The following is an 18,253-nucleotide window of genomic DNA, read 5'->3' on the forward strand; positions in this document are numbered from 1 at the left end:
ACATAATTCAATGTGCCCCTCCCCCTGCGCGTGCGTGCATGACCCCCTGTGCTCCCCGCTTTTGGCACACGATGGCACGGTGAGCCCGTTTTTCGCTCTCCCCAGGCTCCAGAGGGTTTCTTGGAGCCTGGGAAGGGTGAAAACGACCTTTCCCACCCCCCCGGAGGCCCTACAGAGGCCGGAAACATCCTGTTTCCCATCTTCCAGTGAGCCCAGAGGCTCGAAAATCAGCTGGCCAGCGCATACATGCACGCTGGAGCTGAGCTAGGGCAATGCTCACGTGCCCACAGATATGGCTCCCCATGCCACCTGTGGCATGCGTGCCATAGGTTCGCCATCACGGTAATAGGGTGTTCTTAAAAATGCAATCAACAAAATTTGTAAAAATAAAATTCTAACAATGTTGATGAAGAGTAATAATAATTGTATTTCCTTTCATCTCACTGATATTAAATTATCCGCAAAGAGTGAACTGTTGAAGTATATTGTTGTCATTTCAATGTATAATAAAGAGGTTTCTCTTTTCTATTAATTGATCTGTTAGCTTCCCTCATCTAACTTATTATATTTGTATGATCAATCAATATCCCAGATTCTAAGATATCATTCATTGCTTGTGGGTGAATTAATTTTTTCCCTCTGAAACTAACTGCCACATAAACTGCTTTTAAATGATGAATCACCATTTCAGTTCTTTTAGTACACTTAGTACCATTAAGTCTGCAATCTTATACCAAGCTTTCTGCGAGTAATAAAGCTTTAGTACAGTAAACTATTCTGAGAGGGGTGGGGGAGGCAGGCAGGCAGGCAGGGAGGGAGGGAGGGAGGGAGAGAGAGAGAGAGACAGACAGACAGAGACAGAGACAGAGACAGAGACAGAGAGAGACTGTAATGGTTAAAATGCCACTTTTGATGCAGAAGACTGCAATTCAAATCTTACCAGTAGGGTTTCTTGAGCAATAACCCCAAAATACTTCACTTGCCTACCTCAAATATGAGAGTGACATGAACTAGGAAAGTCATGCTGACTTGGTCGTCATGCAGATTAACAAGCTCTGACTAAGATGCTGGGGAACCAGGACCATCTGATGGTAAGTGGGCTACTAGAAGAAATCATACCTGGAAATGATAGTGGTAGAACAGCAGGCCTAATGAGAAAGGATATATAAAATTATTAGGGAACTTATGGATGTACAGAAGACTTGCATTTACAGTAACTGACAACAGCTAGTTACACAATGCTTCAATATAGTGAACAGGAAGTTGCTCTCACAACTTTGGGCCAACTACATATTACATTCCTTACTCAAGAAGACCCGGAAGAACAACTGGATGTGCAGACAACATTTGAAGCTAAAATGACACTACCATCCTTTACATTACAGAGCACAGCTTCTGATACAAGGCATAAGATTATAGCTACAATCAACCCTTGAGACCAGTTAGCAAGACTCAGTGGAGAAGTACCATCAGATAGTATGCTAGAAGATGCCAACAGAGCTTTCAAAACAATCCCTACCACCACCATAACACAAACCATAAACTGGTATACTGTACAGCTGCTATAATTCTGGGTATACTTGGCTATATGATCAAGAACAGCAATACATAATCACCACCATCTCAGAATATGAGGTTAGAGCATAAGATCAAGGTAACTTGGAGAGAGGTTAATTAATTGGTGGGATTACAGAAGGGTGTGAACATTAAGGGTATGACTTGGCTACTGGAAAAATACAAGGGCCTGGCTCCATCTGAAGCCCTAGAGTTTGCTAAACAAAAGCTCACAGCATTGGCTGCTAGACTAAGATACACTAGAAAAGTATAAGCCAAGAAGATAAATGGCTTATTCTCCAAAGTTCCACCCAAGGTATACTCCCATCTGCAGTGCAACAACTGCAGCACAGCCATCAATAGCAGAAACAAGAACATATGAGAAAAAGAGAAGACACATAACACTAGTAGAAAGTGGCTGCAGGACCTGAGAACAGGCTTCAGCAACCTCCCAGAACAGGAACCTGTCACCATCAGAGTAGCAAATATCCAGCAGCGAGTCAAGAACCTGAACAGCCGGACAGCACCTGCCAAACATAATATACAACTATTGGCTAAAGAAACTAACAGCAGTGCATGAATGCCTAACACCACAGATGAACCAGATGCCAGCAGCAGGTTCCCACCCAGATTGGCTGGGTGCACTTCATGAAAGACACCCCATAAACGAACAACACTGTCCAACTACTGGCCAATAACCTGCTTCCCCACAACTTGGAATGTCCTACTAGGCATCTAGTTGCTAAGCTACATGACCATATGGATAGTACATGAGCACAGTCCAGAATGGCATTGGGAACAACACCAGAGGATCAAAACACCAGTTGCTTGAGCAGTTGCCCAAGATTCAAGGTCTAAATAGGCCAATCTGAGTACACCCTAGATTGACTACAGGAAAGCCCTCAACTCAATGCCACACACATGGATCTATGAATGCCCGGGGCTATGTAAAGTCAACAGGATACTAAGTGCCTTCCTCAATAACTCAATGGAGCTGAGAAAGACAACACTAGAACAACTGCTGATGGCAACTCATAGAAGTGACCATCAAGTGCAGCATAAAGCAACTACACCGGCCTGGCCTAATTTTCCCCCTCTTTTATAAAAGACTTTTAAAATTTTAAATATTTTTTAGTATTTATATATTCAATTTTAAATTGGTTTTAAAAGTTTGGGGTTTTAAATTTGTCGGGGCCAAAATTATTTAATTTGATTTTATTCTATTTTTTAAATTTTGTATTGTATGTGTTTTTATTGTTTGGCTGTGCACCGCCCTGAGTCCTTCGGGAGTAGGGCGGTATAGAAATCTAATAAATAATACTAATACTAATAATAATAATAATAATAATAATAATAATAATAATAATAATGCAGCCTTGTTTTGCAGCAAGCTTTCATCCCCTCAGTCAGATAATTACAAGGAATGGATATTGTTACAAATCCAAGAGTGGAACTACCACCAGACATCTCCTCTATATGGATAACATCAAGCTAAGAGTGAATAAGACATCTATTCACTGATCCAGTGGACACAGATCTACAGCGAGGACACTGGGATAATATTTGGACTGGAGAAGTGAGCTGGTAGTCAAGAGAGGGAAAGTAGCTGATGGGGTGGGAACTACCAGTGGGTCAAATAGCAGACATACAGTCTAGGTACAAGCAGCTTAGTATCTACAGTCACATGGGAACCATGAGGAGGAGAAAAGGAAGACAACAACATCCAAGTATTACCAAAGAATAAGAGGTCTAGAAGAGCCAGCTCAATGAAAGAACAAGATCCATGCCATCAACATGTAAATCCTGCCAACCTTCCCTTTCTCATGCTCTGACTACTTTCCCCATTTTCTTTACAAAACGTCCAATTATTAAAGAAATCAGTTGAAGTAATATGCTATTTTCTGCTGTTTAGTAAAAATGGCAATGAAAACACATTTTTCATTTTTCAAATCATACCTACAATGGGTATTTAAAGAGGAAAACGGATGTATTTGCAATGATAGTCATTTGAATAGCTGGTTTTTGCCTAACTTACGATGTTTTAAAAGGTGAGTAACTGCCTCTTCCAATTTAACGATTTGCAGAGTCCTGGGGTTATGATGGTAACTGGGACTGTTGGCATTGCTTTTGCTAAACTGTCACGTGACATCATGTTTTATGTCTGTATTGCTTAGCAATGGAAATGCCATCATAATCAAAGGACTACCTATAATTTTTAAGAATAATGGCCGAGATGAACCAGACAGTTTGGCCATTTTGCTCAATATGCCATGTCCTGCAATGACAAACTAGAACAAGATATCCCTCCTTCATTATCAGCTGATATAAAATATTGTCACTTTATTGTCATTGTATGTGTATACACAGTATACACATATGAAATTCATTTAACACCCAAAGACCAGGTCCAACACACATAATCCCCAAACACACTCCCACCCACCACAATTCCCCATCCCTAACCACCCAAACATCTACACAACAGACCAAGTAATACTGTCCAACAGCTCACTGATGGTGGCTGTTCATTGTTGAGTGCAATTATAGCTCTGGGATAAAAACTATTCAGAAAACGTGTGGTCCGAGTTTTAATTGTTCTGTATCTTCTGCTAGAAGGCAACAGTCCAAAAAGATTGTAAGCAGGATGGGAAGAGTCTCTGAGAAAAGAAGTCCCAATTGTGATTCCAGCCATCAAACAGCCATCAAGATTCAATAGCCGTTGATATATCTCTCAATCCTATTGAGTGGCTTTATACATTTAATAAACAATTCTGGGGTGGGGCAAAGGGATGAAAGATCTATCACAATGCAAACCCTGTAATTTACACAGCTGTGTCCAATATTGAGATGCAAGTATAATGGTGTCGTTTGCACTTTGAAAATATGATGCATGGTTTTATTTATTCTTAAAATTTAATCAGTTTGTATTCTGCCTTATTCAAAAAGTAACTCTAGGTAGCTTATAGCAGAGTTAAAATAACAGTACAACCAGTGGTGAAATGTAAATTTTGTTACTACCGGTTCTGTGGGCGTGGCTTGGTGGTGGTAGTAATATGACTGAGTGGGCGTGGCCAACTTTTTTTTTGTTTTTAACTTTTGAAACCATTTTTCTACAACCTCTTCGGCTGAGGTTGTAGAAATGCTTTTAAAGCCTCTGACGATCCTAGCTGACTGGGGCAGGGATTTTTGCTACCGGTTCTCCGAACCACCCGTCTCCATCACTACCGGATCGAGCGATCCGGTCCAAACTGGGAGAATTTCACCCGAGTACAACCAATAATCTCACAGACATCAGGGGAAGACCAGAACAAGATCCACTAACAATGTAAAAATATAATCTAATTTATCAGGGGAACATATTATAGTCCATCTAACCCATTGCCTGTTGGAAGAGCCACATGTTAGCAGCTCCAAGTGTACTCCTGATTATAATTCAGTATGATGTCCATCTTGCTAATTATCATGAGAATCATGTAAGGCTAGGCAGGTGCTGAAATGTACTAGATGTGATAAATGTACCATTTCAGTAAATAAGCACGGTTAGCTGAGCCTGGATAGACACATTTACAGTGTCTTTGCCACCTACTGCCATCTTAGACAACAAGAGATTGGCCACAATGATCTATACAATACACTAGTAATTTCCTTACGGGATTATGGCAATGCATAAAACTAGTGTTGCACTTGAATACAGCCTAGAAATTTCAAATATTGCTGAATGCAGGGTAGCTAACAGAAGTTAAATGGAGTGGCCAGGTTGAATTGCATTACAATGATTGATGGTGCTGCACTGCCATAAGTACTTGTTTTCAAGCACAATGAAAGGTGCTTATTTTCAAAGACTAATGGCTAGTAAAGAAGAACTTGAGGGAAGCATCTCCCTATAGCAGCCTGCCTTTCCTCTTTGGAATCTGGTAATCTCCCACCTTCAAAATCGGACCGTGACAAAACAACTGGCCTTCTTTGCTTTGCCCTAGGACAGGGGTGGGCAAATGTGGCTCTTTTACAACCAGCTTGGCTGTCTCAGGAATTCTGGGAGTTGAAGTCCACAGGTTGTAAAAGAGCCACATTTGCCCACCCCTGCCCTAGGAGAAGCTGCATGGCCTCCCCAGAGAAATTTGCTTTTTAAAGATTTATATCCTGCCCTTTTTTTTCATGTACACCTCAATAGGGCAAACATATCTAACTTCCTCCTATTTTCCTCACAACAACCCTGTGAGGTGAATTGGGCTAAGAGAAAGTGACTGGCCGAAAGTCACCCAGCTGATATTTCATACCTAAGATTGGACAAGAACTCACATCTCCTGGTTTCCAGGCCAACCATTTAAGCACCACACCAAACTTGCTCTGTTTTTGTGGTTTTTGTTTTTGGAGAAGGGAACATTGCACTTTGGAAGCCAAAAGCATTCAAAATATTCTGAATTTCTAAGTAACTCAAAGCATTATTAGCTTTGGATTAGGTCTTCTCTCGGTCACTTATTGGCCACCTAACTCCAGGGGACTCTGGACGGCCAATAACAATAGTATCGCTACCATTACCCTGGTGGTACTATAGTGCTATAGCAGCAGACGTGATGTTACTAATAGTATCACAGTCAGAAAAAGACCCAGCTCAAATCCATCGGACACGATTTCTAGGTTCAACAAATGACCAAAGTCGAGTCTACCTTCCTCCTTTGGTGCCACCCAAGCGGAAAACGCCGTGAGAAGCATACAGCTTTTAACCTGACGGTTTTCTACCTGTCGTGGGGAGCTTTATGACAACCCCGCTAATCGTTTTGCGGGGCTCTTCTGGTATCCCACCTGGGGGGGGGGCGGCTTTCCTCCTCCTCCCTAGGGAGATGGTGAGCGCTCCGTCGAAGGCTGACCGGGCTCGCCGCCCGACCGCCCGTCCCCCTTGTCGTCGTCGTCGTCGTCCTCCGCTGCACGTCAACATGCAGTTCTTCTCTGCGCCTGGCGCGCGTCTGTCTTCCACGCCTTCGGCGCGCAGGGTGTGGAGGGAGTGGCTTTGGAAGCAAGCGCGCGCGCGCGCGAGCGAGCGACCCAGCGGCCGGCCGGCCAGAGAGCGGCGCTGCGCTTCAGGTTTGCTTTTTTGCAGGGAAGAGCCGGCTGCGGATCACCTGCAGTAGTGGGGGAGCCGCCGGGAGCTCCACCCCCGCTGTCCCTGTTAATCGCAGCCCTCTCTTCCCTCCCCGCTTTAGTTCTTCCCCATGCACTTGCACCAAGGAGCCCGGGCTGAGCTGCCATTCTGCTGCAGAGAGGGAGTGACACACGTTCGAGCAGATTGGGGCTAATCGACCGGCTCCGGGCCGCTCTCACTTTCTTTCCCTACTAAAGGTCCAGCTTGGCTTTGGGAGCCTCTCGCTCAGCTGCAGACAGCGTCCTCCCCACCCCACCCCCTCACCTCCTCCTCCTCCTCCTCCTGCTTCCGTCCCGCAGGGGTGCCTCTCCTCTTGCAGTTCCACACCACCTGCCAGCCCGGGCTCCGGAGGAAGCAGCAGCAGCAGCAGTAGCAGCGCCCGGGAGGCGAAAAGAAGGAGAGCGCCATGACTGAAGTGGGCGAAGGGGAAGACGAGATACAGTTCCTGCGAACTGTAAGCACTTAAGCGCTTCTCTTTCCTTTTGGGGCTTCGCGTCCCCTTCGCGCATTGTTCGTAGGTTTGGGACGGAGGGTCCGAGGCGAGGAGCAGACGGCTCGCGCGACAACCCATTGCTAAGCGGGGAGACTCGGCGCTGAGGTTGGGGGGTGGGTGGGTGGGGGTAGGGAAGCGAAACCAGCCAGGGATCTCGAGGTTGCTGCATTAAGAGAGTTGATGAATTAAGGCAAATAGTCCGGCTCAAGCTCTGGAATTCCTCGAGAGACGGTGAGGCTGGGGTGGGCTGAGGAACTGCAAGCCTCCCTCTTCCCCGGCTGTCTCTCTACAATATGGTGGGAGGGGTCTGGACTGGAGCGGAAACCTGGCGAGGAGTTTTATGGCCCCTGCCCGTCACCTGTTCTTAAAGAGTGACCAGTGGAGGATGAATTCAATATTCAGAAACGAAACTGTGGTCTGTCAGGTGTAAGGACCCCCGTAGAGTAACATCCCCGGGGATGATGCTTTGGGGCGGTTTTTTCCCTCTCACACACAGGCGCTCTCTCTCTGGAGAAAGGGCTGTCAGCACTCGCTCTTGGTCCCCCACTGAGAAACCCTGGACCGTGTGGAAAAGCCCTTAACACCCGAGGTTTTGACTTGGACGGCGCCCCGCTCTCAAGTGAGGGTGGGGGGTGGGGTTGTTAGCGGGATGGGACATTTAGCAGGGCGCTGCACGGGGCGAATCGACCGCGTCTCGGTTTTCCCCTTATCGCGCTGAGGTCTGGGTCACTTCTTGGGACGCTTCCAGTGGTCGAGCTAGTCAGTCATTTATTTTGCAGTCGTCCTGCCTCGCGTAGGGGATTTTATCAGGGATTTCTACGACGTCTTGTTTCATTTCCTTCCTCCGGGGGGGTGGGGGGAGCACATATTAAAAAAAAAAAAAAGAGAGAGAGAGAGAGAGAGAAAATAGCTTGCAACAATGCCTTTCCATTGGTAGGGCAAGGAGCTGTTATTTTGAAAGCCCCCCTGCATGTGTCTAATCTTCTTTCCTTCTCACTCCTAAGTGCTTTACTGGTAAAACAAACCTGTGAAAATGTATGGCAGTTGTCCAAGGGCAGATCACTTAATATGTGGACTCCAACTGAATATACTTGCTTGAATCTTCTTCTCCTTCTTACCCCACCTCCCCCCCCAAAAATTGTTCTATGTACTGCAGATATTTTACCAAGCAGCAATGCTGAGCCAAAAGCTGCAACAATACCTCATCTTCTGACAAAAGCAAATAATAGAAGGGGTAAAGAGGAGCCTTTCAGATCTTGTGTATGAGTTTTAGTTCTATATTGTTAGCAATTTGGATTTTTCAACTGAAAGCATTTTGAAATGAATGAACCATAAATGTAGTCCTACATTAGGACTGCAGTTATTGCTTTTGTGGAATATGCCTTTAAATAATATCTGTTTTTGTAAAAAAACAACACAGTTGATTTTTTGATGTCTGTAAACGTAACAAATTGATAGAAATGGATGTTTTAGAAGATATGCAAATATATTTATATAGTTTGGAAATTTATGATTGCTATGATTGATATTTAGAGACATTTGGGTTGCTTTAGAAGGATGTGCCCTAGTATAATAGTATGAATAGATTCAGCTATTTCACCTTTTTGTCCTTGAAAAGTTTTTTTGGGTATTTGTGTGTGAGTGTGTGAAATAATAATAAAGCAGTGAGAAAATGAACAATTTACAAGTGGAAGATGAAGTAATATGGATGCATGTAAAAATGCCTGCATGAAGTAGTGCGATTATTCAATTCAATTCCCAACTGGAAGCACCTTGTGTAATAATGTTGCATTTCTTATGTAATAAGATCTGATCGTAACAAGTGGGTGTGAGGAAAGTATGAAAAAGGAGACCCTCTCCCCCACATCCTTGAAGCTGTCTTATTAGTGTTTGGATTTTCTTAATATATTGCAGGTACTAATAAAACTAGCTCGGTCATGAGGCTATTTCTCATAAGTGCTCCTACAATTATTGTATAATGTCAACAGAATGAATATCAGACTAAAAACTTTTCTCAAGCTAAATATGACTCTTCCTGAGAAATTTGCTGAACTCATAGAAAAAATGAGGACAAGTTATGTTTCCTACTACTCTGATTTGCCTAAATGTTCTGGAAAGTTCATGCAAAAATTGGTGTCCTGCAGGTTTAAGTATAAGTAGAATATTCCTGAGATAGAGTTACAATATTTAAATTCTTGCTGGGGAATAAGTAGTCATGTTCAAGTCACAGCTAATGACTTGAGCATATAAAGCAATGTTCGAAGCGATAGCACTTGAGAGTAAAAACATGTTACGTAAACTACTCTTCAGATTATGCATATTTTGTTAGAAATAAAGGTTTAGAAATCCTAGCCAGGGATTATCTTTTTAAAACCCTCAGACTGTTTTCATTGGAAACATTAATGACCTTGAAAAGGGCAAATTATAAACGGGAAGATTTTGATATAACCTGTATAAAAAGTAAATCCCAAAACGTTATGGAAGAGCTGCTGATTTATTTCCATTCTTTAACCTTGAAATTTATTTCCGTGTCCCATTCGTTCTTTGAAATATCAGGAAAAAAATGCTTATATTATTATAATATTACTATAATATAATATTTTAAATCAGCATGTGGACAACACTGCAATAGAATATGATTTGTTTGTATTTCCCTTTGTATATTTCTTAAATTCCAAATCCATGATTTAATTTTAGGAGCTTTGGTTAATCACCTGGTTTTCAATTTTTGTTTACCTTGAATAAGTTAGTCATTTTTATTTTTAAGCCATAACCCTATTCTGATTAAAAATCTTTTATGTCACTTAAGTGAATATGAATTTCAAAATACAAAATGTTTGTTGCTCATAAAAGAGTGATACTAACTTTATGTGAACTAATTTAATTATTAGGCAAGAATTTTATTCTAGAATGTTCTCACTATTACATATACATGCAATTGAATGTCCAAGCAGAAAGTAATTTTGAAGTGTTATGTTTACTTGCTTTTTTCCCTTCTATTTTTTCATCTAAACCAGATGGCTGGTAAAATAGATAAAAGCCTTAAAATTACTTTTGTATATTTATGTATACTTTATGTATATTAAAGAATATTGAAAAATACTTATTCAGTATTTAAATATTTTAATATAATAGTGAAATATCAGAATCTGTAAGAATTACATTAGAGGAGTGTTTACAAAATATTAAGCAATACTGAAATAATGTGCATAAAAATACAAGTTACACAAACTTTTAATATTTAAGTCAAATAAAATTTGAGATATTTGTAGGAATTAAAAATGGAAAAAGCCCTAAAATTGACAAATCAGCGCATTTCTGTGCATTAGTTAAGAATATTATTGAATCTATAATGCTTAACCAAGTTGTGTGAACAGAGTGCTTGTATCTAATTGACATCTTCCTTGAATCTTTGCACACTTATCTAATTGGATCCAGAAGATTGAAGAGTTCTCTAGAATAAGTTTCAGAAAAAGAGGAATATACCTTCCTTTGTGTGAGTTGGAAGCCTCCTTGTGTAATCTAGTTAGGATTGCATATAATTCAAAATTTATATTTTTATTTGAATATCTGTGCTTTTTCTGAGGATTGAGGGAGTGATGCAGAAAAATTATACTGCTAGTGCCTTTGCAACAACTATAGATTTATTGTTATAAAGTAAATCATACTATCAGAATGAAACTTATTTAAATAATTGTCCTTCTCTTTATTAATAAAATAAACAGCTTACATGCTTTATAATGTATAACATAAAATAACTTTAATGTAATTAGTGATTTTTCAGAAATGTTTATTTTATTTTCTAAAATGAAGTTTATTTATTTATAATTTAGATTTCTAAGGGTACACTAAGGCTACTAGGGTGAAAATCTGCTACCGATACAGAGCTGCCTATATTGTATTTTGTGAGAAAATCTATACTGATATGTGTTCTGTAAGTGCACCCTTCTGGAAAATACTATACAGATCTTTGGAAAGACTGTCAAGCTGCTAATATAATGCAGCCTTTACAGTGACACTGCTGAAGAGATTATCCATGTAGTGTATCTAGAATGGTCTAGTGCGTCAGTCCCGGATAAAGTGATTTGTGCATACTTTTTAAATTGCATTTTGCTTTTGTTCTGTGGGAAAGACAATCCCAGTTGTTTTGTTGCATTTTGACTGAATTTTCTTGCTTTTTTTTTTTAAAAAAAAGATCTTAAGAGAATTGATTTTATCCCTTGATGTTTCCTACTTAATCAAAACAAATGCAGCAAAAACTAACAGCAATAATTTCAGTGGTTAAATTTGGTCTTTACTGCAGGACATTCATGAGTCAAGTACAGGCATTAGGATGTTTTTCAAATACCTACAATAGTTAGTAGGATGGAGGAGTTAATTTATTGTAGTCTCAAGACTTTTTAAATTGAACTGATATCCCAGAGTGAATGTGTATAATTGACACCAGTTCTGTGATGATGTCTTGGAGCATGTGACATCACTGTGGCTTGTTTCAGATTCCTATACTGGATATGCCCATCCCACTTAGGATTTCATTGCATCACTGTTTTACCACTGTGATCCTCAGATGCCCCAAAATATAATTATAAAAAGTGCATCCACAGTCAGTCAAATATGCCCACTCATACTAGAATCTTAAGGACTAGGGAATCATCTACATTACTTCATATAGCTTTCAGAGTTCCATGTTTTCTAAGATTTCCTCTGCAATTTCAGATTCATTTGTGTTGAATAGAGCATTAGAACCACCAATGAGGAAAACAATTAGAATTTTAAACATTATTCTAGCCAAAATGATAATAATACTGAAGATAATAATTAAATGGGGGAATGAATATGCAAAAGCCAGCATAAGTATAACATTTGGCCCTTTCTATAAAAAGTATTTGTTTACAGGCAAAAGGCTGATTTCTTTCATGTCATTAATGATCTTTCATCAAAGTGTTGTTTAATGTTTCAGTTAAATATTCTTGTAACAGTCACTGCTTTGCTAACATGTTTAACATTTAATATGTTTTTAAAAGGCTATTGTTTGATCAGGAACTACTTTATAATTTATGATCATAAAACTTTAAAAGAAAATGAACACCAGGCAGGCTAAGCACTTGATGATATTTGGATTTGTACTGTTGTATGCATTACTATGTTGCTATCTGTAAAAATATATCTGAATTCTTGTGTTCAAAAAAGGTTTTTTGTCCAAGTGCTTCAAGACAGCACACCTGATTGTTTTCATACTAAGAACTGTAGTATGGAATTACCATGCATCAGTCATTCAGATTAATTGGATGTCTACACAATTTAATAATTTGCAATCCTCACTTGTTTCCCAGTGCTTCTGTACATTGTCACAGACATGCTAGTCTTTCTGACAACAGTAAAGCAATACCAAAATCTTACAAACTGCCCTTAATGGTTGTCTATTTTTTCTTTCAAAGAAAGAAAAATCCAGTAAACCTATCATAACATAGTACTAAAAACATTTTGGGGTAGATCTAATATTTTTAATCTGTCTTTTAATAAGCATCAGAATAATATTCTGGTTATATTTTTTAAAGTATGAAAGAAATGCTGTTTAAATAAACGTGTACAATAACTCTATAAATCAGTCTTATCTCAACCTGGTTTTTTCCATATGGTATGATTTCAAGTTTACCCTGGTGACCTTTATAATGAAGAAATGTATAGTAGAGTTACATAAGTTGAAACACCAACACATATATTTTCAGGCAGTGAGTTCATTGAGTAAGCAAACGGACAGCTAGTAGGATGTTGATGGTGGACTTCCAACAGGAGGAATCAATAAAAACAAGAGACCTGTGACACAATAGTGCATTCAGATTTGCTGATTTACTATTGTGAATTACAGAGAGATTCTATCCAGCTGAGTAAACAGAAGCTGCCAAAATGACAATAGAAGAAATGAAAGGCAACCAATTCTAGGGAACAATTTCATCAAGTAAGGAAATAGAGCGCTCTACTAGAGCTTTGGCAGTGGAATTTGGCAAAAGAGTTTAAAGGGAGATGTTAATGCCTAAAAAGAATGAAATCTCTATATGCAACAAAATGCAAACTCTCTGCTGTGAGAAAAAGTAAAAGTGGAGTAATAGATTGCTATCCTTGTACTAAACAAAGACCCTGATAGTCTATACGGAAGATAATCAATAGAGGAATAAGCCAAGTGATGGTAGTTATATTTAGATAACAAGATTTAGAAGAATTTTTTTCAGTACAAGAATTGAGAAACAGATTTTGGATTCTCAAACAGAAGCAACTTTAAGTGTCTCAAGGAAGAGCAGGAGACAAGCATGAACAGGAGGCAATACAATGGAGTGGCGGAAGAGTAGAATGCGTACAATTGCTACATACAAGAAGCTAAAGAGGAATGTTGTAGAAGCTAGTGATTGATTGCTGCAAGTAATAGGGATGTGTGTCAGAGGATCTGCCAGTTTATGAGGTGTCTTATCCATTTAGGTTCAGTAATTCATGTCCAGTGAAAAGTATATGTCTGACCAATAATGTGTCTGCATTTTCTCTAATCCAGGCATCCTTAGCCCCTGAATCCTATTTGTGATCTAATTATAGGCAAGGTTGGTACATCAACTCCAAGCATCTTCTTGTGGGATTGGAGCCCTATTGGAATAAGAAACATATTAAGTATATTAAGTTCTATTAAACAACTCAGTGGAAAATTATCCATTTACAAGATTAATAGCTTTCGTTGTTCATTTACAATATGGGAATGAAATGATGAAAAATATGAAATACGATAATGCTGGTATATCAGTTTGGAATACAGCAAAGCAACTTGTTCAAAAAGAACAAAATCAACTGAATTGAAGTCTCACAGTGCGGTATATTAAAATTTTGTGTGTATTTCATTTACAAAGAAATTCAAAGGAATGAACTTGCTGATATGCTTCAAAGCATTCAGACCGAAGTAAACGAAACAAGGAATAAAAGCAGTACTGTTAGTGATGTCCACCACTAGCACTTAGTAAAGACAAAATACGATTGAACCTCTCCAAAATAAAGCTTTCAAACAACTTTGTTCAAAATGGGATGGGGATTTTTAATGATTTTGATGTCTGTTGAGAGATGAAGTCTACCAAATATGAACCTTTCAGGTAATTGAAGCACAGTCCTTCCCAATTTTGCTGAATTTTTTTCTTCTTGTGAAAATGTAGAAAGATACAGCAGGAGTTAGAAAAGGTGGGAACTTTGGAAGAAAGTGACCATGTAATGCAATTCTACATTTTAAGTGAAATTAAAGTTGACTAAGTCAAATGAAATGTCCGTATTATGAACTTCAGGAAAGTGAATCTTGATAAAAGAACAATAAGTAATAGGATTCTGTGATGGGATGCTGTACAAATATCTGGTTTATACAAATGACAGACTCAAAAATTCCTCCGTAGAACTGTATCAGCAGCTCCTTGGGCATTCTGAACTTTCTGAGGGTAAATGTTTCTCTCCTCAAAACAGAAAAAAACAGGCTACAAGCAATTACAGATCAGTAAACCTGACATCTGTAATTAAGAAGATCCTAGAGCCATTCATAAATATTGATCTTGAGAAGAATGTAGTTATTATTAGAAGCTGGTTAAGGATAATCTTGTCAGAGGTTATGTTTTATTCAGGCAACTTACTTAGTAGATTGTGAGAATGATTTGGACATAATTGATCTTAAGAAAGCATTTGATAAAGTATTTTATAATACTGTAGTTAGATATAAGTAGTTGCATTTAGATAACCATGACCTTGGAAAATCTTGTCTGATTTCTTCAAGGGCTGTTTGTGTGTGCATAGTCTGGCACTATTTTCAGTAGGCTTGCCAGTGAAGCATCACTCTTTGAAACAATGACTTGAAGCAATAATATTTTATCCAGTGGTGTCTGCCAAAGGATGTAAAGAGGTTCAGTCTGATAAAAATAGGATCATAGTGCAAATTTCACATCTTTTCTACATGTGCCACATACGTTCCCCAAAGGAGCAGAATTTAAGTCACAACAGAGTGTTTATCATTTCAATGTAAGGTTCTGAGGATGCTGCTAATTATTTCATGGGTACATCTATGATAATTAGTACTCCCTGAGTTTAGATAATGGTTACTTTTTTCAGCTGCCACAGATCCACAATTTTGTAGGCCATTTACTGATTATTATGTAATGGGACAGGTGATACCAGTTCACCAACTCCTTTCATAATTACCTTTGTAACTTCCCTTCCTCCTCCAGATTTTTAAAGCATTAATTCTTGAAAATCCAGTATGTGCATTGTTGGAAGTTAAGAAACTAAGCTCATCTCAGTTTCTGTCTTGTTTTTATTCAAAAATAATATTACAACTGTTTACATTATGTTCCAATGATTTTGAGTGGAAAATGGTCCTAGAATTTTTTTCACATTGATGCCTTACATTGGCTTTTATTAACTGAAGTTTATTTCTCTATGGATTTGGGGATAGAAATGGCATTCCTAGTAAAATGTGCATTTGTGTTATATGGATAGGAATTTCCATTGATTCGTTTGCCTTAGTTGTGATCTCTTTGATCGGGTGAACTTATTTGGAATTTTGAGGGATTTGTGGGTGGAGTCACAAGTGGACATCACAGATGATGCTAAAAGACAAGAAATTATCTCCAGGGTTAGATTATAAAGCAGAGGTCCAAAATACAATGTCTTTATAGTAGATTTTTTTCTTACCTATTTTCAAACCACATAAGATACACTAAATTATGTGTTCTATCGAGGCAAATCCCAAAGGAACATAGCTTCTTTTAAGTAATTTAATTTGGATGAGCAATAATAAGGCAATTGATAACATAGCATCTGTTCCCAAATGCTGTAGTGTCCTGTGATTAAATTCAGTTATAATTAAAACTGAATCTTGGCATTATAAGAAAAGCTTCAGGTTTATTCTCCTTTTAATATTTTATAGACCTTTACATTTAGTTGTGGGAAACTTTTTTTCTCCTTGACCTACAGCCATTCGTTTAGTGACTGCTCAAAGTTACAGTGGCACTGGAAAAAAGTGACACGACCACTTTTACACTTAAGATCATTGCAGCATCCTTGTGGTCATGTGATCAAAGTTTTGATACTTGGCAACTGGCATGTATTTAGCACAATTGCAATGTCCTGGGGTCATGTGATCACTTTTTGCAAAGTAATGGGGATTCACTTAACAACTGTGTTACTAATTTAACAACTGCTGTCATTCACTTGACAACTGTGGCAAGAAAGGTCGTGAAATAGGGCAAAACTCACTTAACAACTGTCTTCTTAGAAGTGCTCAATTGTGGTCATAAGTGTAGAACTACCTGTAGTTCCTTCTAGTTTCCTGTAGTGTGCAACTTTTAGTATCTCAACCTATCATGTTTTTTTAAAAAATAGTTCTTGATACTTTTCAAGATGTTGGTTTTCTTTGCAGATATATTACATTGTTGGGAGATGTTGACATTGTGATCCACTAGAACACCCAAGTCCTTCTTGAATATGCTACTCTTGAGCCAGATTTTTTCCGTACTGTATGTGTTTAGTTTATTTTTCTTTTTTCCCCAATTTTTTTAAATTTTATACACAAAGAAACACATAATACATAATTAAAAAAGAGGAATATAAGCTACAAGGTTTCGCAGATGACTTAGTGTTTATCTTGGAGGAACCTCAAACAACAGGCCCTAAATTATTAGAACAAATAGAGGGATATGGAGAGGGATATGGAGAGGTGGCAGGATTAAAAATAAATAAAGAAAAAACAAAAATATTGATGAAAAATATCACAGAAAAACAAAAAAAAAGACATTAAAAAGGATATTTTTCTTATCTAGATGCATAACTTTGCATTTTTTTTCTGTTAAATTCCTATTTCTATTTGTTTCCATTCACTGTTTTTCAGTCTTTGCCTTTTTGAATCCCCCCTCTTCCCAAGTTTTAGATACCGCTGCTAGCATATGCAACATTTTCTCACTAATGTCTATCTTGAAGGGAGCGCTTTTCAGAGTTTTTTTTTTAAGGAGAAGCTTCTTTAAAAAAACAACATGACAATGCAGAAGGCAAAATAATATAAACTGTAAGGAGAAAAAGATCAAGGGGAGAAACCTGTCAGCAAAAATACAACAAACAACCAATGTGAATAACTGTATTCTGTTGTGAAATGGAGAAAAAAAACCCCATGAAGCAAGATGAACTAGAAAACTATATTTTAAGGGATGTATTAGAACATAGGAAAGTAATCTTTAAGCAGAATGTAAGCACTGGTTAAAGATAAAATTGAATATTTAAAGTACTATATAGAAAGATGACTTTTTGTAATATTTTAGTGTTACAAAACCCAGCTGAATTGCTATTACATGTTATTTATGTGCAGAGCTGAACTGACTCAAAAATGTTAAGCTGACTCAAAAGTGTTATTAAATGTTACTATGTAAAGAGGAAGATGATGAGAAATTGACCTCACCAGTATATGGATCAAATACTGGTGGGAAAAATAACCAGAATAATTAAAGAGATTGCTTTTGAAAGATTTCATAGAACATAGAGTAATAGAGTTGGAAGGAAACTTGGAGGTCTTCTAGTCCAACCCCCTGCTTAAGCAGGAGACCCTATACCAGGGGTATGAAACCCGATTGCATCACGGGCTGTATTGTGACGTATCAAGATGTTTTTTGTCTTTGCGGAGCCGGGGTGGGTGTGGCCTGCACGCTCCATATCTGGCCTGTGGGCCGCCAGTTTGACATGCCTGCCATATTCCATTTCAGATAAATGGTTGTCCAGTCTCTTTTTGAAATTCTCCAGTTATGGTGCACTGCTATTCCATTGGTTGATTGCTCTCCCCATTAGGAAATATTTCCTTAGTTCTAGGTTGCTTCTTTCCTTGGTTAGTTTCCATCCATTGTTTCTTGTCTTGCCTTTTGGTACTTTGGAAAATAGTTTGACCCTCTCCTTTTTTTAGGAGCCCCTCAAATATTGGAACAGTGGTAGCATGCCCCCCAGTCCTTCTTTTTATTAGACTAGACAATTCCTATAACTGTTCTTTGTATGTTTTAGCCTCCGGCCCCTAATCA

General features: G+C 38.6%; 1 protein-coding gene across 1 annotated transcript in view; it reads left to right on the forward strand.

Moving 5' to 3' along the window:
* Window positions 1–6,578: 6,578 nt before the first annotated feature.
* Window positions 6,579–18,253, forward strand: part of RYR2 (ryanodine receptor 2) — a 279,138-nt gene continuing 267,463 nt past the window's right edge. The window contains exon 1 of the mRNA XM_060692369.2: window positions 6,579–7,148. Within this exon, the coding sequence (XP_060548352.1) occupies window positions 7,101–7,148 (48 nt within the window). The 5' untranslated portion in view covers window positions 6,579–7,100. The remainder of the gene's footprint in view (window positions 7,149–18,253) is intronic.

Source organism: Pantherophis guttatus, chromosome 1 (genome assembly GCF_059756535.1).
Source record: "Pantherophis guttatus breed Tessera chromosome 1, ASM5975653v1, whole genome shotgun sequence".
NCBI lineage: Eukaryota > Metazoa > Chordata > Lepidosauria > Squamata > Colubridae > Pantherophis > Pantherophis guttatus.